This window comes from Podarcis gaigeae, assembly GCF_964106915.1.
Source record: "Podarcis gaigeae genome assembly, chromosome: 6".
NCBI lineage: Eukaryota > Metazoa > Chordata > Lepidosauria > Squamata > Lacertidae > Podarcis > Podarcis gaigeae.
The window spans coordinates 95,252,914-95,277,481 of record NC_139682.1 but is presented as its reverse complement, the minus strand read 5'-3'; the positions used below and the strand labels follow the sequence as shown (position 1 = coordinate 95,277,481).

General features: G+C 44.1%; 4 protein-coding genes across 9 annotated transcripts in view; 1 reads left to right on the top strand and 3 right to left on the bottom strand.

Annotated features, from left to right (window-relative positions):
• The window catches only part of COP1 (COP1 E3 ubiquitin ligase), a 102,898-nt gene extending 96,124 nt beyond the window's left edge, over nucleotides 1–6,774 (bottom strand). The window contains exons 1-3 of one of the 3 annotated variants that reach the window (XM_083743857.1): nucleotides 6,246–6,774; nucleotides 2,414–2,473; nucleotides 855–952 (exon numbers count right to left, since the gene is read on the bottom strand). In XM_083743857.1, the coding sequence (XP_083599983.1) occupies nucleotides 855–952; nucleotides 2,414–2,473; nucleotides 6,246–6,652 (565 nt within the window). In that variant the 5' untranslated portion in view covers nucleotides 6,653–6,774. The remainder of the gene's footprint in view (nucleotides 1–854; nucleotides 953–2,413; nucleotides 2,474–6,245) is intronic. The other 2 variants (XM_083743856.1, XM_083743858.1) reach the window with 2 other exon arrangements.
• Nucleotides 6,775–9,700: 2,926 nt separating this feature from the next.
• On the top strand, nucleotides 9,701–21,696 carry LOC310846847 (ankyrin repeat domain-containing protein 45-like). 4 transcript variants are annotated; one of them, XM_083744023.1, is made up of 4 exons: nucleotides 9,701–10,045; nucleotides 11,012–11,330; nucleotides 12,029–12,196; nucleotides 21,294–21,696. In XM_083744023.1, exons 1-4 carry the CDS (start codon nucleotides 9,881–9,883, stop codon nucleotides 21,320–21,322), a joined length of 681 nt encoding a protein of 226 aa, XP_083600149.1. In that variant the 5' UTR covers nucleotides 9,701–9,880; the 3' UTR covers nucleotides 21,323–21,696. The 4 variants fall into 4 exon arrangements, with proteins under 4 accessions (XP_083600149.1, XP_083600150.1, XP_083600151.1 ...); XM_083744024.1 differs by lacking the exon at nucleotides 21,294–21,696 and adding an exon at nucleotides 12,590–12,672 and having other exon boundaries at nucleotides 9,702–10,045; XM_083744025.1 differs by lacking the exon at nucleotides 9,701–10,045 and adding an exon at nucleotides 10,389–10,651 and having other exon boundaries at nucleotides 21,294–21,689.
• On the bottom strand, nucleotides 16,986–18,875 carry LOC310846853 (uncharacterized protein). The gene is made up of 2 exons (XM_083744033.1): nucleotides 18,343–18,875; nucleotides 16,986–17,369 (listed from the first exon to the last, which is right to left on the bottom strand). The coding sequence occupies exons 1-2, from the start codon at nucleotides 18,676–18,678 to the stop codon at nucleotides 17,103–17,105; spliced, it is 603 nt and encodes a 200-aa protein (XP_083600159.1). The 5' UTR covers nucleotides 18,679–18,875; the 3' UTR covers nucleotides 16,986–17,102.
• Nucleotides 21,697–22,038: 342 nt separating the features above from the next.
• On the bottom strand, nucleotides 22,039–23,876 carry LOC310846133 (uncharacterized protein). Its single transcript, XM_083742203.1, has 2 exons — nucleotides 23,425–23,876; nucleotides 22,039–22,420 (listed from the first exon to the last, which is right to left on the bottom strand). The coding sequence occupies exons 1-2, from the start codon at nucleotides 23,758–23,760 to the stop codon at nucleotides 22,154–22,156; spliced, it is 603 nt and encodes a 200-aa protein (XP_083598329.1). The 5' UTR covers nucleotides 23,761–23,876; the 3' UTR covers nucleotides 22,039–22,153.
• Between the last annotated feature and the right edge of the window lie 692 nt (nucleotides 23,877–24,568).

The window sequence follows — 24,568 nt, the reverse complement described above, 5'->3', positions numbered from 1 at the left end:
AGAAGTGATCTAAAGAAGGAACAAAGCAGGTTGATAGAAGGACAATGAGATATTCCATCATGACAGATGGTGTCGTGGAAGTAAGAAGCAGAACAGAAGAAATAACAGCAGCGCAGCAGTTCCGAAAGATCTTAAAAAGCTTTCCAGATTGCATCTCTAACTCACACACACACATCCCAACCAGAGATCTAAAGTCTGTTGCTTCGCAGTAGCAAAAATTACGCATACTTGCTATATTCCAAATGTTTCCCTCATCTATGGCAAAATCCAGTATAAAACCTAGCTTACTAAGCAAACCTAGCTAGATGATAAGTAGGGAGGGTTACAACAACTTAAAATTCAATGTCAAAAACATTTTTAAAAACATACTTTGCAAATATGCCATCCTTGACACAAGGGTAATTTATCTATTTTGCACAACACTATATCCAGGTTCTTTATTACAGCAACATTCCATTCTCTATCCATCATGCCCATAAGAATTAAGCCAAATCCAGTAAACAAAGTGTGCTCTAAGCACTTTTTCAGCATGTCAGACAACATGCTGCTTGACTAGAAAATGTATTAAAGCACAACCTGCTTATAGACTGCATTCTATGAAACATTGAATGGTATCAACTACGCTTAACTCAGAGACCCAACTGATATTAATGGATCTAACTTAGTAATGTCCATTAATTTCAGTGAGTCTACTCTGAGTAAAATCTGGCTGAATGCCACCCAAATTCTGTAAAGTTAGCAAAATGATGTTTAGAAAAATAAGGAGAAAACAGATGATACAAGATTTGCTCATTAAAACCCAAGTTAGAGTATAATTATTCAATGCTGCAACACCAACAAATCCTAAAACTTACCTAAAAAGTTGGGGTAAAGATGGTCAATGTTATCTACAACATAATTACATTTGGGACATCTGTTGTTGTCTTCCAGGCTTTGATGAATACATTTATAGCTGTTGAAGGGAAAACAAACCAGAACCATGAGAAAGAAAACACAGCAAGCAAGAGCATGTGTACAACTGAGTATGTTGTGCCGCATTCTTTTATCCCTTGCTTTCTACTTGCATTGTATACCATAAATATTGCAGAAGTAGGCCTATGGCCTAGATGGCTTCAGGTAAAAGACCAATCAAGATCTTCAAGTAGATAAAACATTTTGGATAGTACTGAAAGCCACCAAGAGATCAAGGAGATCAATACCTTCTTCACAAAATAGGTCATTAGGGTAACCAAAACTGGACCCGAACCCTGATTAAAATGGATCTAGAATATCAGTTTTACCCAAGAGAGCCTGGAGTAGGTAAGCGACTACTCACTCAAGACGCTTGTCTAGAAAGGCATCACCTGCAACTGGCCTATACTTGTTAGAATATCCTATACTGGAGCAGAATATTCTTAATGATTCATCTCTCAGAAGGCCTAGGACCACTCCCACTCTCAGAAAGGCATTTAATTACCACCTTGGCCCAGTCAGCAGTTACCATTAATAGCCCGGGGCATGTCAAAATCACATCTGAGAACACCTCAGATCAGGTAGAAAGACTGCAAGTCAGCAAGGCAGGTGGTACCTCAACACTATCCATAATGTGCCCCATTCATCCAACAGCAACCATGTGCAAGTATTTTGATCAAGTGCTCAGAGATCATGAAAGGAAGATGAGTAAAAGTAGTTTAAAAACATTCTTGCAAGCCTATATTTGGACGACAGGTATAATTAATGCAATCTCTTTAACCAGATTTTTAGAAGAATTTTGTTATTTTATAATTTGCTTCAATCCTCAATTTGTTATTGATTATGAATCCCCAATTTGTTTATTGATTCAAAGTTTATTTATTATGTGGTCAATACACATTTAGGAACTACCAAGTGATATCCATTTTATATTTTGGATAATGACTATAAGCATTTGCATGGTAATTATCTTGGACTCAGACATGGGACCACTTCTGTGAGTTTCACCATTTTCCCCTGCATTATGCAACATCCCAACTGACTTATGCTTTAAAATGTCCTATGCAGAGAAGATTATACATGCAAGCCCTTCGTTTAAGGCTAATATTAAGAGCAGCCCAAGTCTCTCCCCATCATGGTTACATGCACTGGGAAGCTGCTACACAGATCAGTGTTCTTATGCTAAAAAACACCACTTCAGGTATTATGCAATAGATGACATTCCCCAATGCAGATTAATAAGTTTTGTGTACGAAATTAACTAGGAAAATACTCTAAAAGCAGGTTGCAGTACAGTCTTCAGGATCTATCTCTAGGAAGTATCCATGAAAATGTCATTCTGTGCCAATTGCTCAAAATCCACCCTAGGCACAGGGTGCATCCAATAATCCAACCCCCGCCCACAACACTTAATTTTATAAATAAATTTATCATGCTATGCAGTTTGGTCAACAAATCTTACCAAAAACTGTGCCCACATTTTGTCATGTAAGCTTCTTCAATCATATCAAAGCAGATGGGGCTGGAACAAAGAGGGGAAAGCTGTGTAAGTAATGCATCACATAAGTTAAACAGTCAACCTTTCCATTTACTGGAGAGGGGGAAGAGAAGAGGGAGAGAATGAACAGCGCCTAAGGAACATCAAACAAATACAAACAGACACTGGCCTGGTTAAGCATAGTTAATGATGGTTTAATGGGAACAAGCAGCACACTAGTGCACACTGGTGAAATCGCAGACGCTTTGCTGCTCCTACCTAGCTCCTGCCACATAAAGAAGGAAACTAGGCAAAGTCTGGCTTTCTATTGCATCAGAATCTGGGTTCGTTTCTCACTATGGCTTGCTTGAGCTTGAGAGCCAGTGTGGTGTAGTGGTTAAGAGCGGTAGTCTTGTAATCTGGGGAACCGGGTTCGCGTCTCCGCTCCTCCACATGCAGCTTCTGGGTGACCTTGGGCCAGTCACACTTCTCTGAAGTCTCTCAGCCCCACTCACTTCACAGAGTGTTTGTTGTGTGGGAGGAAGGGAAAGAAGAATGTTGGCTGCTTTGAGACTCTTGAAGGGGAGTGAAAGGCGGGATATCAAATCCAAACTCTTCTTCTTCTTCCTTCCAGACACATAAGCAGCAGCAAGGGAGAAGCAGGGGAGGATTAAAGCACCACAATTTATTTTGAACTATGGTTTAATGTGGTGTGCAAACCAGCCCATTGTTAAAGCCTATATCAATTTATTTGGAAACCATTGAACTGTGCTGAAACCAACCAGCTGATTCAAATAATCTCATGTGCAACAACTTTAAAAACCTTCCCAAAAAATGGCATAAAAGCAGTAAATGCAATAGTTCCACCTAAAGTACTCTGCTTAAATATGTTGAGATGAAAGATACATCTGGAATAATATATCTGGAATGATATTTGAAATTGCATAAGTCAAAAGGCACCTTTCATTGGGAATTGAACTTCAAAAAGATTAAGTGGCGGAGTTAGCAAAATATCTTCACTACCTCCCAGGCATTTTCTTCTCAAATTCACTTTGCCTCCACAACAATCTTTTCATCCTCCAAAGTGGCACTCTAGAACTGGAATATGACTGCCACTCTCTTTGTGATGGCTCCAGTAAGTCATATCACAGCTTTACCATCTTTGCCTGCCTCCTGCCTTCTAGTAGTCTGCAAGAGGTGCCAGCTGCTCCAACACCCAAATCTCTTCCACTGTTGCCACCTGTCTTCTTACAGGCCAAAGTTGGCTTAGCAACTTTTGATGAGGGATTTTGTCAAAAGCTGTATGAAATCCCAAGTATAAAATGTTTATCAAATTGTCTTATCTACATACATGAGTGAGATCCTTCTAGAATATTTAACGTCTTCTTTAACAGTGTTGAGAAGGAGAGCCCACAACTAAGCCTCAAGACTCACAAATTAGGAAAGGTCAAAAGGGTGCATTAATCTCTTTTAGTGTATCAATCCTCAAAGTAGAAACAAAATGTTCACAGTATTTGTCCTAAAAACTCTAGAATGAAACTCAAGACTCCAGATCATTTTTGGTTAAAAACCAGATTCAACAACAACAAACAGTATTTGAACTAAATCTGCATAGACTTATTTTCCTCTATAGAAGGAACAGCAAAAAACTGCCCACCCCCAAGATAAGCAAGTATTTTTAAAACAAAGGTAGCAGTCACTTCAGTTTTCATACTGTCTTAAGAGAAAGTAAGCATGGTGATCCAAGCAATCTTTTGCTTCACCCTGCTCTGTATCCTAAAGAAACTTACTGAATTCTACACTGCATCTTCTTGCCAGGACAGACAGAAGTCACCTACTGCCCTAGGCTACAAGTCCTGCCAGTGCCATATAAAATATAACCTTACAGTCAACATTACCTAGGTCTATTTCACTGAGTACACAATGTTTTCTGAATGTGTTAATAAGGCTTCAGTTTTAGCTAAGTAATTTTTTAGCTAAAGAGATTCTGACAGATCTTCTCTTACTGGTTTTATCCTTATGCATGAAAACGGAAGCCTATGATCTACTTCTCCAAAAGCTGGGTGGATAGAGAATAGAAGCTGGCAGGGTTGTAACTGGTATTTATTTTTTATAAATATTTTTATTCAAAGATTTACAAAACAGTGTTTGTTACTAAGGAATTTATCTGTATAACAAGAAATAGTCACCATAAACCAGGGGTCTGCAACCTTTAAGACAAAAAGAGCCACTTGGACCCGTTTCCGAAGAAAAAAAAACCTGGGAGCCGCAAAACTAACACACACACCGCCCACATGCGACGTCACAGCCAGTACAGCGCCCGCCACAGTGGGGAGTGTCGGGGCGCACAATGCGCCTCCTCCCTTCGCTAGTATCTGCCCCGGAGCCGCAGCAAAGGTGTAAAAGAGCCACATGCGGCTCCGGAGCCGCAGGTTGCAGACCCCTGCCATAAACTGTTATACATCCTAAAGCCTTTCCAACATTTTTTCGAAATTACCATGCTTCAGTGGAGGAATTGTAGTGTGGCTCGATTTATTCAAGAATACAGTATATTGTCAAATCCATCTTCTTTTTACCCTTCAAAGCCTTTTATCTACCTGTTAATTCCTCAGCTGGGGAAATTTGCCAAAAAATGCCACCTGTATCATCTGAAATTAACGTAGTTAACCCTAGGACATTTTTTGAGTGTTTAGCGATCAGTTGGTGAGCCACCACTCACTTGAAAACCTTGTGAGGTAAATCTGCACTTTGATTATCAAACAGACATAACAACCCAAGCTGAGGAGCACAAAGAAGGTTTTGATTAAAATCTTGCCAGTTTCCTCAAATCCTTTTTGCCAAAATTGGCTACAGAGCAACCCCACAAGCTACTTGTGCATTACAGTCTTTCCAACTTTCCAACAGCAGACCTGTCTTTTTCAAATCTGGTGCAAACCTCAGTCACCTACATAGAAGAGATGAGTTCAAAGGTGCTGAACTTTTCCGTTACCTGGTTGCAACCACAGCCATAACTACAAGCAAATAAACTGTACAGAACACAGCAGGTTTTGCTTTTAAGAGAACATGTAAGAACTCTCCTTAAACATAAGGTACTAAATCCCGAGTTCAAACCACTCCTCAGCCATGAACGCATAAAGGCAACATGCCCCTATCCCTGTGCATTAAGGAAAAAAACAGCTCTGTTTGCATTTGGAACAAAGGCCTACCTGGTCCCATCCTCAAAGCTCAATCCAACACTGACCTACCTCACAGGGCTGTTATAGAGATTTTGTGCATTTCGGCACTTTCTCCTGAGGGCTCAGCACTCCACAGGCGCTCATGTGAACAAGCCTTCCTTCCGATAACCTTTCATAACAATCCCTCTGCAAGGTAGGGACTGGTGACCGAGGCGCACTTTGAAGGCTTGGGAGGTGAGTGTGAGGCTCTTAACCTCAGGGTTGCGGGTTCAATTCCCACCTTGGGCAGGTGGTTGGACTAGGTGGCCTTCGTGGTGCCTTCCAACTCTACAATTCCAGGACTTTATGCTCTGCATCAGTGTGCACGTGTGCAGCCTGCCACCGCCACTGTTGTTATTATTATTAGACCGTTTTATTACGGTCAATGGCCAGTACCAAAACAAAACACCAATTGGAAACTTTGAAAGCTCAACACAAAACAGAATAATATAAAGACACCTCGACATGGAAGAGCCGTTCTGGGTGGGCCTTTACCTGTCAGAAAGGAAACCCTTCTGGCCTGGGAGCGTCGCTGCTAATGGGGATTTCTCGGCTATCCCCGTGGCGGCTTCTCGCCCTCCCTCGCTCCCCGCCCAACTCACCACACGAAGTCGTTGCTCTTGTCCTCGTAGGAGTTCAGGAGGCCGTTGCAGAGCGGGGTGAGCAGCGGCCTCTTCCTGCTGCCGCTCGCGCCGCCCGCCGCCGCGCCGCTCCCCGAGGCCCCGGCCCGGGCCGCCCCGGCCAGCCGCGAAAGCCCCCCGCCGGAGGAGGAGGAGCCGGAGACCACGGCGGCCACCAGCACAGGCCGCGCGGGGGCCCCCAGCCCCGCCGGGGCGCAGGCGGAGGAGCCCGGCGCCGCCGAGGAGGCCGCCGCGGAGGCCGAGGTGGTGACGGAGGAGGCTGCGGAGGAAGAGGAAGGTCCCGGGGGGGCCGCCGCGGCGCCAGGCCCCGGCGCGGGAGTCGAGTGCTGCTGCTGCTGCTGGGGCGGCGGCTGCCGGCTCCCTGACATCCCGAGGCCTGTTGGGCTCGACGGGTCGCCCGCCCGCTTCAGTCAGCGCATCATTTCCCCTCAGCACGGGCGACTGTCTACGGGGAGGGAGGGGACAATAAAGTTTCAACAACGAAAATAAAAACTCTCGCTCGGCGGCGACGCCGACGCCTTCCCTCCGCCCCTTCCACTCCGTGTGCGGGAACCTGATTGGTTCCCGCGGGCCGCCTCCCCTTCCAACCCAGAGATGGAGGGGGAGAGCGACGCGGGAGAGGAATCTGATTGGTTCCTGGACGCCTCCCCTCCCCTCCCGGGCAAAGAGGAGGCGGGGAAACAACCTCATTGTTGAAACTTTATTAACAAGAGCCCGTCGGTTGACAAAAAGCATTCTACCAACGAGATGAACGTCGCAAGTCGGCTTGCGTTGGGTTTTTTCCCCTTCCTGTCAGAAAGCGCAAGGCGACGCGCCTGCGCACAAGGAGCGAAAGGCTGGGTAGCCTAGCAACCGGCGCGGGCCTACCAAACCACCGGCCTCTGCTGGAGTTGGTTAAGCCCCCGACTGACCCCGAAGGAAAGCGGGGCTGCTGCAGCAATCTCAACGCCATCGCTAGATGCAGTAGCTTCAGCTGAATGCGTACGAGTCTAGCTGACTCTGTTTCGGCAGCTCTTTGTGTGGATCATTCTCTTTCATTTCTACCCCGCTTTCCCCCTGATAGGACGGGACTTCCAGATTTTTTAAAAAGAGAGAGGGAAAATAATTGCTTAAAACATAGGGGGGGGGGGGAATACAATTAAATATTGGTAGACTCGAAACTATTTATATTAAATCTATATATTAAAGTCAGGCAAATAATAATAATATATTATTTATACCCCCCCATCTGGCTGAGTTTCCCCAGCCACTCTGGGCAGCTCCCAATTGAGTGTTAAAAACAATACAGCATTAAATATTAAAAACTTCCCTAAACAGGGCTGCCTTCAGGTGTCTTTTAAAGATAGGATAGCTGCTTATTTCCTTCACATCTGAAGGGAGGGTGTTCCACAGGGCGGTCACCATCACCAAGATGGCCCTCTGTCTGGTTCCCTGTAACTTGGCTTCTCGCAGCAAGGGAACTGCCAGAAGGCCCTTGGCGCTCGACCTCATTGTCTGGGCTGAACAATGGGGGTGGAGAAGCTCCTTCAGGTATACTGGGCCGAGGCCGTTTAGGGCTTTAAAGGTCAGCACTAACACTTTGAATTGTGCCCGGAAACGTACTGGGAGCCAATCCAGATCTCTCAGGACCGGTGTGGTCCCGGCGGCCACTCCCAGTCACCAGTCTAGCTGCTGCAATGATTCCCAAATCATTGCAATATAAAATAGCTGGGCAGCAGTCCTTCCATTGGAAGCAGTCAGAAGCCCCTTGGAACAAAGAGGGTCTCCCACCTGCTCTGGGAAGGACAAGGAGAGAGAGAGATCCAGTCTAGCTTCTCCAGAGAAGGGAGTTCCAGAGTCTGGGAGCAGCCACTGGGAAGTCTGAGAAGGTGGGTGTCTGAGAAGGTGGCAGGACCAAGAGAAGGGACTCCCAGCGTAGCACCATCCACACTTAAGGAGGAGATGGCGGCACCTCCAGTCCTCTGCTGCCGAAATATTCTCATCCTTTTTGACAGGGTTCCTGGTCAGGGATACAGCGATACAGGCTTTTCCCAGGAAAATCTTCCGCTTTCTCATTCTTGCCTCCAACCTATGGTTAAATGCACCAAAACTGCCGTAGGAAAAGGTTAAAACCCTATGTATCTTATCGATTGCTGATAAGAAATCTCCAGTGCTATGTATGCAATTGGGGCAGGTCAAAGACATTTTTACCTAATCCAAATAACAGCCTCCTCTTCAACTAATTAATAGGAGACGCTATCTACTCCAAAGTTCCTCAACACAACTGTCGTCTAAATGGGTCAGTAATGCCTTTTTGCAGTTTCCATGCATCTTGGTAGACCAAGATAACCTTCCAGTGGCTTGTGCCTTTGAGTCAGCTCTGTCTGTATCGCACCACAGCTCTTAGTGCTGCCAAAAATCCTAATCCCCTTCCACATTACTTCATGGTAAGGCTAGGGCTACCATCTGCACTTTTTTAGCTGAACCATTCCTATTGAGTCTATAGAGTCTATCATATTGTGATAGGATTGAAGGGCTTGGTTGCTTGGAATGAAATCTCTGGATTCCTTCCAAGCCAGTGGTTTTGTATTGTATATGTAAGATGGGAGTCAGTAGCAGAAGGAACTGCTGACACAGTCAAGCCAGTCTCTTTGTTAGCTCAGTGGTCCAGCCTGTTAAGCATCCTTTTAATATGTCTAAAGAGCTGGTTAAATACAGCTAGATTGTCATGCTGTGATGCTTCCCACAGAAGGGGGCTGGCCTTACCCCCTCACCTGGCTGGATGACAAGTCCTTGGAGTAGGAGAATAATAGGCCAGTGGCTAGCCTTTGGCCAATCTCTTTTTTAAAAAATAATATTTTATTAAGTTTTAGGAATAACAACAAACAGAAAAAAGAAAAAACACATACACAAAAATATAGACAAAACAAAAAAAATTCCTTCCAGTAGCACCTTAAAGACCAACTAAGTTAGTTCTTGGTATGAGCTTTCGTGTGCATGCACACTTCTTCAGATACACTGAAACAGAAGTTTCCAGACCCTTCTATATAGTGAGAAGGTGGGGAGGGGTATTACTCAGAAGGGTGGTGGGAATGGGTGATTGGCAGATAGCTGCGATGAGCCTGTTGAGGACTCTTAACGACTGCAATAGGTCTTACAATCACCAATGGGTGATTGGCAGATAGCTGTATTTTCCTGTAAGACCTATTGCAGTCGTTAAGAGTCATCAACAGGCTCATCACAGCTATCTGCCAATTCTCACTATATAGAAGGGTCTGGTAACTTCTGTTTCAGTGTATCTGAAGAAGTGTGCATGCACACGAAAGCTCATACCAAGAACTAACTTAGTTGGTCTTTAAGGTGCTACTGGAAGGATTTTTTGTTTGTTTTAATAATAATAAGTTGCTTGAATACAAAGCCTGTAGTTTTGCTATCAGGCAGGCAGGGTAATCTGAGTGTCCAGAAAGTTATTTGGTGGTTATATTTTATTTTATTTTGTTTTGTTTATTTATTTAGCATCAGCCACATGCCCATTGGCACATTTACAAAGAACAAAGAAAGGGACAGGCCTCTGCCTCAAAAGGGACTCATTGTCAAGATATGGGCACAAGGCATGGATGAAATGGGAGAAGACTTCATTTCAGTTAGACTTCCTCACAGTGGGGAACGTGTCAAAGGCTTCATGGAGAGGTTGGCACTTGGCAATCTTAGCAGAACACAGGAGTAGCCTTTTCCAGCTTGGTGTTCTTAGGTGCTTTGTACCCCAAATCCCAGCATTCCAGGTGATTCCAGGTCACACTGGCTGAGGCTGATCAGGGTTTTGGTCCAACTTCTAGAAGGTGCCAAGGTTGGGAGAAGGCTGCACAAGAGGGATACAAATACAAAAAAACCCCCACAAAAAACTGCAAATAGATTTGGTACATCTTGAATGAGGCTGACAAATACATGTACTTCATTTCTTACGGAAAACCCCAAAAAGGAAAAACAGGCCCTGGGTATAGCGCACATGCATCCGCTGGAATCTTGCACAGCTCAGGGAGAGTAGGGGTGACATCTAACAGTATCTTTGAACCAAACCAGAAAGGAGATAAATTACTTTGGCAAAAGGATTATATTTTGAAACTTTTTACAGATTTTGTGGAATACAAAGAACGTTAGGTGTTCATATTGGATAAGTTCCACCCAATTGTTTATGAACAACAGGAGTTAATATTTTGATATCTTCCCTTTTTATCTGACTTCTTCAAACACATGTTGTTATGCCAATAGTGTAATCAAATATTCATGGGTCACATTTTGAGAAAGTTATGTTGGAACTTTGTAATCCTATGTGCACTAACTGAACTCAGTGGGACTTTCTTCTGGATAAACACGCACAGATTCACACTGTGAGTGTAGTAATTCTGGTGAAACAAGGTTTTTCAGAAGTAGTTTTTCTGCATTCTTTCTTACTCCCAGGAGTCGCAGGAAAACCTAGTAGTGGACATGAAAGATGGGAAGCATATTAGTTTTCAGCCACAAATCTGGATGGAAAATGTGTGACTAATATGAGGAAAAGTAAAAATGTGATCCTGGGTAGGTGAGCTGATAGCTGTTAGGATGGATTTCTTTCTTATTATCTTTCTTCCAACATCCCCTAGTCAAAAAGAAAGGATACTTAGAGACGTAACAACCTTTTGATTTGTCCTTGACCAAATAGTATGAATTTCCTGCAGACAAAAATTAGGTTCCATTTTGTTCCTTTTCAGGCTTATTCCAGGAAAATGGGATCAACCGAGGAGATAGTGGACTCGGCAAATAAAAGCGAGCATGAGAACGTGGGGCCTCAAGAGGAACCAGCCACTTTCAATCCTCTCCTGAGAGCTTGTCTAACTGGTGACACAGAGGGAGTACAACAGATTTTGGAGGACCTGGAAGATCCTGATCATGAAAAAGGCAATCGGCTTTTAATGGAAAAGGATATTGTGGGCAGAGGCCTGCTGTATGCAACCTGTATGGCCGGGCAGAGCGACATTATCCGGACACTGGCAAGATATGGGGTCGATCTGAAGGATAAGACGGCCCGAGGTACATAACTGACCAGTTATGCAAAAAATGTACTGCACAATTTCTTTACTAGTTTGCCCGCTCATACTTGTTTCTCTGTAGTTGGGAAAAAAGCCCTCTCTACCTGGTTGTCTGAGGGCGATCCTTCCTCTCTGCAGAACACCATGCAAGCAGTTCATAACAAGTCTGTTTTTCCATAAAATGCCCTATAAAGCACTATCAGAACATAACAGTTTTCATCTGGAATACATTGGACCTATATTTAGTACTTACAAAATTTGCACCATCTGTTTAGCAGGCAAAAGTTGGCTTTTCTTTTGAAATCTATAATATTATTGACAGGACAATGGGAAACATTTTTGAAGAGATCACTTAGAACAGACTACAATTTAAAAAAGGATGTATAACATATATTGTATCTTGAGCACAAAATCCCTTTTGTACCAGGACCTTAAGTGGACACTGGTTGCTTGTCTGTTTGTAAATGAATGCTGATAACCCGCTTTTAAAAATAATAATAAATGAATGGTTTGTATCTCAAGATTGAGATGCTAAAGGTACATCCTGGTTAAAATATTGGCTGGATATCCAAGTGGCTGGATATGTTTGGTTGTTTTGTGAATGAAGAGAGAGAGAGAGAGAGAGAGAGAGAGAGAGAGAATGTTATAAACAAGTATTCTATATACAACTACACATTCTAATTTGGCTCACACTCTCAGGTTATACACTCCTCCACTGTGCTGCAGCCTGGGGCCAACTAGAGACTTTGAAAACTCTTATAGAACTGGAAGCTGACATTTATGCAACCACCTCCCGGGGTGAAAAGGCTAGAGATATCGCCTGCCGATATGAGCAGACAGAATGTGTTGCATTCTTGGATTGGGCAGGTAAGAGAGGTAACTTCTAAGCTTCTTTGAGATGTGGATCTGATCTTACTCATGATAAGACCATAATTCTAGACAGGTGTAAATGAATATGATTTGAACTGCATCTTTTGGACTGATTCAGTGCTGGATTTTGGTCAGAGAAACGTAGCTTTGCCTCTCATCTCGGTCACCAAGATTGAGTGGCATCCTGATCTCCAAGCCTTAGATCCCCATCCATACAACAGTGCTCTCGGTCTTGTACTGGAAGCCTTCTATTCAACTACCCTGTCTGGTTTGGTGCCCAACTGCCAGCTAGTGATCTTCCTTCAGTGAGATCAGTTCTGCAAAAATTCACAGTGAGCCTAGAAAGGCAAGTCCTAACAATGCATTCTGTTATGCTTCTTCTCACTACAGGCTCATCGCCTATTATTTGAAGAATAGCATAAAAGACACTTAAACAAATAAAATTTGCTGTCAAATATCAGCCAGTTGTAACCAAAGAAAACAGTGTCATTCTTGCACACAGTCTCATAGTGGTTTACAGTAATCCCTCATCGTACACGGGTTTGGTTCCAAAAATTGCACATATAAGCAAAAATTGTGTATAATCAAATCCTTGGAACTGCTCCACAGCTAATGAGTGAAGGGGAGAGAAAGAGCATCCCCAGTATCACTGGAGCCAGTCAGCTGAGTGTACCTTGCCAGTGGGGGACAGCATTGTTATGGCAGCCCCTGCATTGCGGTGACCAGTCCAACCAAACCAGTCACGCTACCTTAAAACTGCCTCAGGCCTTGCCCAGCAAGCAACTTCAGAAGGCTAGTGGTGCTTGTGCAAGATCTTACAGGAACTCAGATTGTCCCGCAAGATCTTGCAGGAGTATCCCATAACCTTCCAGAGCTGGCACGGGTGGCACTGTGGGGTAAACCACAGAGCCTAGGACTTACCGATCAGAAGATCGGTGGTTCGAATCCCCGCGATGGGGTGAGCTCCCGTTGCTCGGTCCCTGCTCCTGCCAACCTAGCAGTTTGAAATTACGTCAAAGTGCAAGTAGATAAATAGGTACCGCTCCGGCGGGAAGGTAAACGGCGTTTCCGTGCGCTGCTCTGGTTCGCCAGAAGCGGCTTAGTCATGCTGGCCACATGACCCGGAAGCTGTACGCCGGCTCCCTCGGCCTGTAGAGCAAGATGAGCGCCTTAACCCCAGAGTCGTCCACGACTGGACCTAATGGTCAGGGGTCCCTTTACCTTAAAAAAAAAAAGAACCTTCCGGAGCCAGCATGCTGCACAGGCATGCACAAGATGAAGAACATAAAAGCTCTTTATGTGTTGGGCAGCCCTAATTGGACCCAGCATGAAAAGAGCTTTTAAGCTCTCTGCCTTGACTTGTACAATTTCAACCATCCCACCTTCAAGCCTTGTATGGTTGAAATCAAGCAAGTCAAATGCACTTGAACTGAGGGATTATCACGGCCTCGTGACCAGCCTTGAATGTACCATGATCAGCAGGCGCTTCTGAAACCGAGTGCCAACACAGTGCAAGTTACTGTGTCCCAACTTTTTAACTGACCTCTGTTCCTATGCCTTTAATAGCAACTTCATCTGCAGATATTAGTACGTGATAATGCTTAACTGTATGCTGTGAAACAGTTTAATTGCTGATTTTCATAGAAAAAGAAAAGTCATAAGATAAGACACTAAACTGATTTTTTCTCTAGGAATCTAGTTATCCTAAGAGCAAGAAAGCTGTGTATATAAAAAGCTCCATGGTCTTTATCAGGGCATAGCTAGTCTGGTGCTGGTATGCATGGGAGAGGTTTTATGGTGCAGCAGCATTTAAGCACATTACACCATATATCTGATGTTGTTGTAACAAGCACCCATTTCCAAGACACAGTCCTATGCCAAAATGTTGGCAGCCTGGACAGCCTTTGTTGGTTAAAAGTGTGGGTGCCTGAGGTGTTTCTGTGTCTTTCTGAGAGTACTGTGGCATTTGTATTGTTTCGGAGGCACTTGGGTGGCAATGTCTTGCTGTTGCCATCCTTCCATTGGCTCCCACCATGGCTGGTTGCAGAGGGGGAAGTGTCCTGCAGCAGTGCTGTAATGGACACTAGCAGTGGCCTGCGATGAAATTTTTCGTAGGGGAAGAGCTAGGGCCAGAGGCACCAGCTTGCAAGGGCAGTTGGGGGGAGGGGGCTGGTGTCATGCCCGTGAGCATCTTGCCTCCTTCCCTAAGCCGGGCAGAAGCTTCCTGGGCTTGGGAAGGAGGCACCAGGCCTCTGACAGGATGCTGGAGCTCTGCTGCCTCCTTCTTAAAGCTAGGCAGACTTTGGGAAGGTGGCAGGAGGGCTCTTGGACCCGTAGGAGCATTGCGCCTCTCTTCCTAAGCCAGGCAGAAACTTCCCAGGCACTAGGGAAACATTTAGGGGATTAGCCTAGTCTCCCTAGTCCAATGACTGCACACCATTGGACACGAGTGGCGTGCCTATTAGTAGTGCAACAGTCTGAGGTTTTTCAATGCATTTAATTTCTTGTTTTTATGTTATTCTGTGCTGGGGTTCATTAGAAGGGAGGGGGGTCCACCTCTTCCCTGTAATTTCTATGAGTATACTTGCATAGTACAGGTCAGATGGCTAGCTCTGATATATGTATGAAAACTAGCCACCTGAGCTGCACTTTATGGGTCCACCTCAGATGCCAAAATGTCTTGGATCCAAAATGGCACCCCCTACCCCACCAGGGAAGATTTGCATGAGACCTACAGGTATAGGGCAGTATACAAATTTAATTAATGAATGAAGGAGAAGGAGAAGAAGAAGAAACAAGGGTGAGGAAAGATAAACATCAATATTTATTATGGTTTTCGAATGGTTCCGGGAGTCGAACGGATTCCTGGAACGCATTCTGTTCGAGAACCAAGGTATGACTGTATGTGTATTTTAAAATGTGAACAGTCACATAACACTTTTTAAAAATATTATTGATTTTAAATATAGATTTTACATTTTAATGCAAAACAAATACGCCCCTACCCTTCCTCCTACTCAGTTCCTGCCAATGTTTCACTCGAATGCTAAAACAATTTACTTTGCTTAAAACTATCTGTAATACCAACCTAGTTCCTTAAGAAAAACTTTCTTTATTTGGAATCAGACAGCGGGGTGGGTGCCTGAATGTTTGTACAAACCCCAGGATCATGTTCTCCTGGCTGGACATTCAGAGTACTATACAGGCCAGTGTATAGTTTACAATGGAACGTAATTCAGACCAAAGGCCTGTCTAGTCCAACGGTGGCTATCCATTGTAGAATGGGCATACCTAGACATTGGTGAAGTGGCACCCACCAAGGCTGCAATCCCAGTGGGGAGTGAAAATCGTGCCACAGGTGAGTGTGCACACAGGCAGAAAGGGCCTGTGAATCCACCTTTTCTCCTTCCAGCTTTAGCTGTGCCCAACTTGGCCAGTGGCTGGAGCCAAGGCTTCCCTCTGGATCATCACTCTCACCAGCTCCCTGCCTCAGGCAGCAGGAGGAGCAGGCATTTGTCTTCAGCATGGCCGTCCTTGCAGTAATAGTGGCCCCCAACACATTACAGTAGCACCGGCATGAGGGGAGGAGGAAGAGGCAAAAGAAGGAAATCTGAGGAACTTGCCCCGCTGAAGTGAGAGAGCGATGGAGCCGTGAGGGAGGTGGGAAAGCCAGGCTGCTCTTTGCCCCTAGTAGAGATGGAAAGACCAATAATAATACTTTTTTATTTGTGCCCCAGCCATTCTGGGCTGCTTCCAATGTATATAAAAACATAACAAAACATTAAACCTTAAAAAGCTTCCCTGTACAGGGCTGCCTTTAGGTGTTTTCTAAAGGTTATAGTGTTACTCATCTCCTTGACATCTGATGGGAGGACGTTCCACAGGGCAGGCACCACTACTGAGAAGCTCCTCCGGCTGGTTCACTTCTCACTGTGAGGGAACCGCCAGAAGCCCCTTGGTGTGTGACAGGGCTCTCTGGCACTGCTTGCAACACCTGGGAAAATGGATCCTCTCCCCCTCCAACCAGAAGTGTGCTCTCCCCCCCCCCACGTGTGCAGTGGCTTAAAGCAGTGCCCTTTGCAATGCCAGTATTTGGTGCCCTTCCACCTCTTGCCTTCTGCTGCCTGTCATTATTGTAGCATCTGCTATGTGCCCTCTTGGCTCACCACCCAGTGCAGGCAAACTGGTTGTGCTCCCCTAAATCTGCCTCTGGTGTGTGTGTGTGTGTTTAAAAGTAAAGTGGAAAGATAAGAGACTCAGTCATCTGTGGATGCCCCCCCCCTAAATAATTTAGGAAGCATAGGGAACTGCCTTAAAGCTGGTTTGGTCATCCCTCCATCTAGTTCATTGTCACCTACACCGACTGGCAGCAGCTCTCAGGGGTTTGAAGGCAGGGGTCTCTCCCACCCCTACCGGGAGATGCCATTGGGGATTAAACCTGGGGCCTTCTACTTGCAACACAACCCTATTAGCACTGAGCTACAGCCCTCCAACTTGTGGGGCAGACTTTGGTATAGGTAGAGTTGAGCCCCTAACAGTGCGACACTGTATATAACTGCTCAGAAGTAAGTCTCTTTTGAATTCAGTGAGACAACACTTCTAGCTATGAAATATATTGAGGTGGGCAGGGTCATATGGAAGAATCACAGCATATCAGATACAGGCATTAATTTTTGGCTGGATTTTTTTTTAAATAAATGTTTAATAGCCTTTCATTTGGGCCTCTTTCACCTCAATCATCCACAAGATTCTTCATTAAATTCTTCTCAAAAATGTTGATCACGCATGTTGAGATTTTTGTCATTTATTGTGCTACCCTGTTGACTTAAGAGTATGATTGGAAAGATTATGAAAGGAAGAACTGAACATAGCAGGGAAGAACCTAGGTTTTAGGTTTCATGCATTATGTGTCTCCACTGGAGCTGTGGTTGTGGGGACAAATTGGGAAGAACTGTTCGTCTTCATCAAATTCATCTGCTTTGCTCTTTTTGCTTAATTTGCGATATTTGACTTCTTTCTTGTAACGGTGAGCAACATGCTTCATGTATTTCATCATCTTGGAGGTATTGGCCACCAGCCTGTAGAGCATTTTGTCCATGTTGTGGGTGTGTTCATCATTCGCTTTGGCAGCAACTGGAAATGCAGGTGCTTGGACAATTGTCCTACAGGGCTGAGAAAAATGAAAAAACAGGGAGTAATACTTTGCATCAAAAGCAATTTACAAGTTAAATAGTGTTGCCATCTCTTTCACTGACCCTGCTATTATGCCTTTTAAGAGGAATTTGATGTCTGAAATCCCTGTACTCCTGGTCTTAGATTGCTGTCCTGGATTCGACCCTGTGGCATAAAAAACAACATCTCCTACTCCTTCCCTTTAGCTTTATGGTAGTATAGTGGTACCTCTGGTTACATACCTAATTCGTTCCGGAGGTCCGCTCTTAACCTGAAACTGTTCTTAACCTGAAGCACCACTTTAGCTAATGGGGCCTCCCGCTGCTGCCACACCGCCGGAGCACGATTTCTGTTCTCATCCTGAAGCAAAGTTCCTAACCTGAAGTAATATTTCTGGGTTAGCGAAGTCCGTAAACTGAAGCGTATGTAACCCGAGGTACCACTGTATGCTCATTGGTCTTCTATCTGCTGAGCTTATTAGATAGCGAGATCACTTGATTCTTTAACATATAGGTAGGTATAAGTAGGTAAAAGTATAAATTAGGCACATATTTAGCCAGTTCACTGTAGTTAGAGTCCCAGGTGGTTCAGTTGTTCAAAATTTTTGTGTATACAAAGTACACATTGGGCATATCTACACACCAGACTATACATGGTTTTGTCCTTGCAAAGAATTAGCAAAATCACAGTTCTGAGAGTGCTAAGGATCTCTAACAGATTTGTCAGCTCAAACTATAACTCCCAGGATGCTGTGGAGGAAATTGATGTTAAATAAAACCAGTAGATTTATAGCGTGGCTGTGCTCACCTTGTCCTGACACGTGTTACTTAGAAAGTACTTCTGACTGGGATCAGCATTAAGACTCATGGTTTGTTTTTTTACATATATTTTTCTATTAAATTGGAATCTGAGTTAAAGGTCAGAAATTAAAGCTAGGGAGCCAGACAATGTGCTAGTTGAGAATATCTTACCATTGTGGGTTTCGCCAGTGTCAATTTCAGTTTCAGTTTGATGAACAGGTAGTGCACAACTAAACCACTCACTATGAGGAATGCTACTTTACAACCAGCATACACAACTTCTAGAGACTCTTTGGATAGTCCTAAGCCAGTAAAACAATGGCATACTTGACACATCGAATCACGAAAACAGTTAGATTGCTGTTTAGTTGCCAGTAGTTCCAGATCCTGTGGAGTCATATCCCAACCGACTCTTGTCCAAGCTGGTCGTTCACAAAAGCCAATAACATCTTGAAACAATAAGACTGTCCAAAGGAGGGAAACCTGACAAGGACCTTGAGAAAACATTCTGTGAAATTTTCAGCAAGAATTGTCTTCTGCTAATTGATGTTCCCTGTGTAGGAATCGTAGCAAATAACTGTTTAAGTTCATATTCATTGTCTAAAAAAAGATTTACATAAATCAGATAAATCCTTCCATCATGACCAAGCTCTCAGCCTGAGCACTGGAGAGATTTGAATGCAGGCAATATAATCAACCCATCAGCTGGGGAAGGGTTCTGTGATGTCATAAAGGGGGATCCTGATCTTTACATATGAAAGCTTCTATGATGTCATTATGATTGCAAGATTTTTCTCAGTAGCACTTTTCTCAGTGCAAAGTATGAAGAGTTTATAAAACTGGGAATTTTCAAAAGCTCGCTTTATATTTGTCAGATAATTCAGGGGGACATGGGTGGCGCTGTGGTCTGAGCCTCTTGGGCTTGCTGATTGGAAGGTCGGCAGTTTGAATGTGTGCGATGGGGTGAGCTCCCACTGCTCTGTCCCAGCTTCTGCCAACCTGCTGTGGCAGGAAGGGAAATGGCGTTTCCATTCGCTCTGGCACTCATCATGGTGTTCTGTTGCACCACATGACCCAGAAAGATGTCTGTGGACAAACAGCAGCTCCCTCGGCCTGAAAAGCAAGATGAGTGCCACACCCCATAGTCACCTTTGACTGGACTTAACCGTCCGGGGTCCTTTACCTTTACATAATATAATAGTACAGTTGGCTTATGAATTCTGGAGGATGTATGCAATTGCAAGGTGAAGGGATACTACATAGTCATTTGGATGAGTCTTATTGCTCCTGAATGACATCCAACATAGCAAGAGTGGGCACCTGCCTGTGCAAGGTGGCTTCTCCTTCCTTTCCTCCCTTCACCTTGGAAATCTCTACACACCCTGGAAATCTGTTCCACAGGGCTGGGGAACACTCTAGAGCAGTGGTGGTGAACCTATGGCACGCGTGCCAGAGGGGGCACTCAGAGCCCTCTCTGTGGGCATGCGCATCGCCCCCCCCCCAAGCAGGGCCGTAGCTAGCAGGTGAAACTGGTACTCCAGCATTGCAGGAGACTTCTGGCCACTTCCAGCATGGTCCCAGCGCTGCTAGGGCACCATTTTCACCCTCGGGGCTGCCCAGGTGTGTGGGGGGGAGGGCTTGTGCCAGGAAACTGCCACTCCATCCAAAGCCTGCACCACCGCTACTCAAGTCACCGATCAAGCCCATCTGCCATCACAACCAAACCTGACGGCCGCCTCTGAGCTGGCTCCGCCTCCCCACCACCAAGCTCAGTTGCGCCCAACCTGCCTTCCTGCTCTGCTTTCAGGTGCATTTAGAGCTGTGGTAACCCTGGCAAGCGGCTGAGCAGGTGTTGACTTTTGATGCACCAGGGCCTCCCGCCAGTCTGTTGTTCCTACTCGGGAGTAAACCGCCTTGAGTTCAGCAAGGTTATACAAATTATCAGCATGCGTACAACAGCAAAAATCACATTAATTGTCCAAAAGCATGCAAAATGCAAACCTTTACCTTTCAAAAAAAAAGTTGTTTGTATCATTGAAAGCTCTGTTGTTGTGTTTTTCATTTAAGACAAAAGATGTTAATGTATGAGTTGTTTTTTCTAAACTAAAACCTCAGTATTCAGGTTAAATTGCCATGTTGGCACTTTGCGATAAATAAGTGCGTTTTGGGTTGCAGTTTGGGCACCTCAGCCTCTAAAAGGTTCGCCATCACTGCTCTAGAGCAAATTATAGGGGCATTTGAGGGGCTGTAGGGGGAAGAAGAGAAACTAGAAGTCCCGTTGTACAAGCTGATTTTTGTTACACAACATATTGGTGTAATAATAATATGGAAGCCACCCCCGTGGCTGGGGAAACCCAGCCAGATGGGCGGGGTACAAATAATAATAAATTATTATTATTATTATTATTATTATTATTATTATTATTATTAGAAGTCAGTCAATGCAGTAACATAGAAGCATTTAAAAATAGTATTAGAAAAGGCATCTCATAGATAACAAAAAAAGCATGGCCTAGAATGAAAATTTATTAAAAGTTGTTCATTTTTTCTGCACGGTTATAGACTTATCTCAGCTTCTTAGGCCAGGAGCTCCGTCTCGCTCACCCCATAGTCAATTTGGTTGTTGGCTTCCACAGTTTCTCCCAGCTTTGCAGGCACTGATACAGCTCCTTGCAAAGGGCACAAGGGAGCCTAGGTATGCCTCTGAGAATGGGAGAAAGGTCAAGAAGATCAAGAACTTGCTCCATTGTGATGAGGCCATGAAGCCATCTTGTTAATTATACTACAGTATGTATCTTGCCTGCCTGAAGACATGACTGAACAGGGGATACCTCAAATCTAAATAGTTAAATTGAGTTGAAAACCAGCTGTGGTCCACACATTTAACAGTGAGGGGAACACAGCAAGACACTTTTACTGGTGAGGATTCCATGTTTAGTTCTTAGCTGGGCCAGGATGATGTTCTACATGGTGTTTGTGGGATACATTTGATTGCATTTACTGTATTTGATTTGGTTTGGTTTGTGTTCTGCGTTGCGTTGGCTTCCCAGGAAGAGTTTGTGTGGATTGGGATGGCATATACACACTGCAACGATGAGTACTCTTCGATGTCATTTCTGTAGGGAGTGTGCATGGCTGCCTCAGTGACTAAAGGGAAGAGATGTTCCTCAACAAGGGCTGCACAAAGTGTTATTGCTGACTGACCATGCAATGGGTGGCAGGCACAGCTGTTCCAAGGAAAGGGAGGGACGTTGAAGAGGAAACCAAATATATCAGACCAGGTTTTGCTGGGAGAAACTGTAGAGGGATTTTTTCATGCCCTGATGTCTTACACTGTTCTGTCAGGTGAGTTCAAGCTCACATAAACTTGAGCCTCTGCCATTGCATCTCTTGTCCACCCTCTACTTTCCTTGGAGTCACCTGCCTGTTTGCCTGCTTTTTAGGTTTCATGCTTTATGACCCTTTTTGCCTATCGTTCCTGAGCAGAGGCTATATCAGGATAGCAATGGAAGGGAAATCCTTTGTGTTTGCTGCTGCCATAGAAATGCTACCTTAGTGGTAAGACTAGCTATGAAATATATTGAGGTGGGCTGGTATTTAATTGCTAACATAATATTTTTGTTATGAGTGAAAAGGGAATCTTCTGACAGACAAATGTAGCATTGTTTATCCTAATTGTGCAAAATTGAAGTTGCTTAATACAGCAGGGCCATATGGAAGAATCACAGCATATCAGATACAGGCTTTAATTTTTGGCTAGATTTTTTTTTAAATAAATGTTTAATAGCCTTTCATTTGGGCCTCTTTCACCTCAATCATCCACAAGATTCTTCATTAAATTCTTCTCAAAAAGGATGATCAAGCATGTTGAGATTTTTGCCATTTATTGTGCTACCCTGTTGACTTAAGAGTATGATTGGAAAGATTATGAAAGGAAGAACTGAACATAGCAGGGAAGAACCTGGGTTTTAGGTTTCATGCATTATGTGTCTCCACTGGAGCTGTGGTTGTGGGGACAAATTGGGAAGAACTGTTCGTCTTCATCAAATTCATCTGCTTTGCTCTTTTTGCTTAATTTGCGATATTTGACTTCTTTCTTGTAACGGTGAGCAACATGCTTCATGTATTTCATCATCTTGGAGGTGTTGGCCACCAGCCTGTAGAGCATTTTGTCCATGTTGTGGGTGTATTCATCATTCACTTTGGCAGCAACTGGAAATGCCGGTGCTTGGACAATTGTCCTACAGGGCTGAGAAAAATGAAAAAACAGGGAGTAATACTTTGCATCAAAAGCAATTTACAAGTTAAATAGTGCTGTCATCTTATTCACTGACCCTGCTATTATGCCTTTTAAGAGGAATTTGATGTCTGAAATCCCTGTACTCCTGGTCTTAGATTGCTATCCTGGATTTGACCCTGTGGCATAAAAAACAACATCTCCTACTCCTTCCCTTTGGCTTTTATGGTAGTATAGTGGTACCTCTGGTTACATACTTAATTCGTTCCGGAGGTCCGTTCTTAACCTGAAACTGTTCTTAACCTGAAGCACCACATTGCCTAATGGGGCCTCCCGCTGCTGCCACACCGCCGGAGCATGATTTCTGTTCTTATCCTGAAGCAAAGTTCTTAACCTGAAGTAATATTTCTGGGTTAGCGAAGTCTGTAACCTGAAGCATATGTAACCTGAAGCGTATGTAACCCGAGGTACCACTGTATGCTCATTGGTCTTCTATCTGCTGTTCTGTGAAAGCTGAGCTTATTAGATAGCGAGATCACTTGATTCTTTACCATATAGGTAGGTATAAGTAGGTAAAAGTATAAATTAGGCACATATTTAGCCAGTTCACTGTAGTTAGAGTCCCAGGTGGTTCAGTTGTTCAAAATTTTTGTGTATACAAAGTACACATTGGGCATATCTACACACCAGACTATACATGGTTTTGTCCTTGCAAAGAATTAGCAAAATCACAGTTCTGAGAGTGCTAAGGATCTCTAACAGAATTGTCAGTTCATACTACAACTTCCAGGGTTCTGTAGAGGAAATTGATGTTAAATAAAACCAGTAGATTTATAGCGTGGCTGTGCTCACCTTGTCCTGACACGTGTTACTTAGAAAGTACTTCTGACTGGGATCAGCATTAAGACTCATGGTTTGTTTTTTTACATATATTTTTCTATTAAATTGGAATCTGAGTTAAAGGTCAGAAATTAAAGCTAGGGAGCCAGACAATGTGCTAGCTGAGAATATCTTACCATTGTGGGTTTCGCCAGTGTCAATTTCAGTTTCAGTTTGATGAACAGGTAGTGCACAACTAAACCACTCACTATGAGGAATGCTACTTTACAACCAGCATACACAACTTCTAGAGACTCTTTGGATAGTCCTAAGCCAGTAAAACAATGGCATACTTGACACATCGAATCACGAAAACAGTTAGATTGCTGTTTAGTTGCCAGTAGTTCCAGATCCTGTGGAGTCATTTCCCAACCGACTCTTGTCCAAGCTGGTCGTTCACAAAAGCCAATAACATCTTGAAACAATAAGACTGTCCAAAGGAGGGAAACCTGACAAGGACCTTGAGAAAACATTCTGTGAAATTTTCAGCAAGAATTGTCTTCTGCTAATTGATGTTCCCTGTGTAGGAATCGTAGCAAATAACTGTTTAAGTTCATATTCATTGTCTAAAAAAAGATTTACATAAATCAGATAAATCCTTCCATCATGACCAAGCTCTCAGCCTGAGCACTGGAGAGATTTGAATGCAGGCAATATAATCAACCCATCAGCTGGGGAAGGGTTCTGTGATGTCATAAAGGGGGATCCTGATCTTTACATATGAAAGCTTCTATGATGTCATTATGATTGCAAGATTTTTCTCAGTAGCACTTTTCTCAGTGCAAAGTATGAAGAGTTTATAAAACTGGGAATTTTCAAAAGCTCACTTTATATTTGTCAGATAATTCAGGGGGACATGGGTGGCGCTGTGGTCTGAGCCTCTTGGGCTTGCTGATTGGAAGGTCGGCAGTTTGAATGTGTGCGATGGGGTGAGCTCCCACTGCTCTGTCCCAGCTTCTGCCAACCTGCTGTGGCAGGAAGGGAAATGGCGTTTCCATGCGCTCTGGCACTCATCATGGTGTTCTGTTGCACCACATGACCCAGAAAGATGTCTGTGGACAAACAGCAGCTCCCTTGGCCTGAAAAGCAAGATGAGTGCCACACCCCATAGTCACCTTTGACTGGACTTAACCGTCCGGGGTCCTTTACCTTTACATAATATAATAGTACAGTTGGCTTATGAATTTACTGTATTTGATTTGGTTTGGTTTGTGTTCTGCGTTGCGTTGGCTTCCCAGGAAGAGTTTGTGTGGATTGGGATGGCATATACACACTGCAACG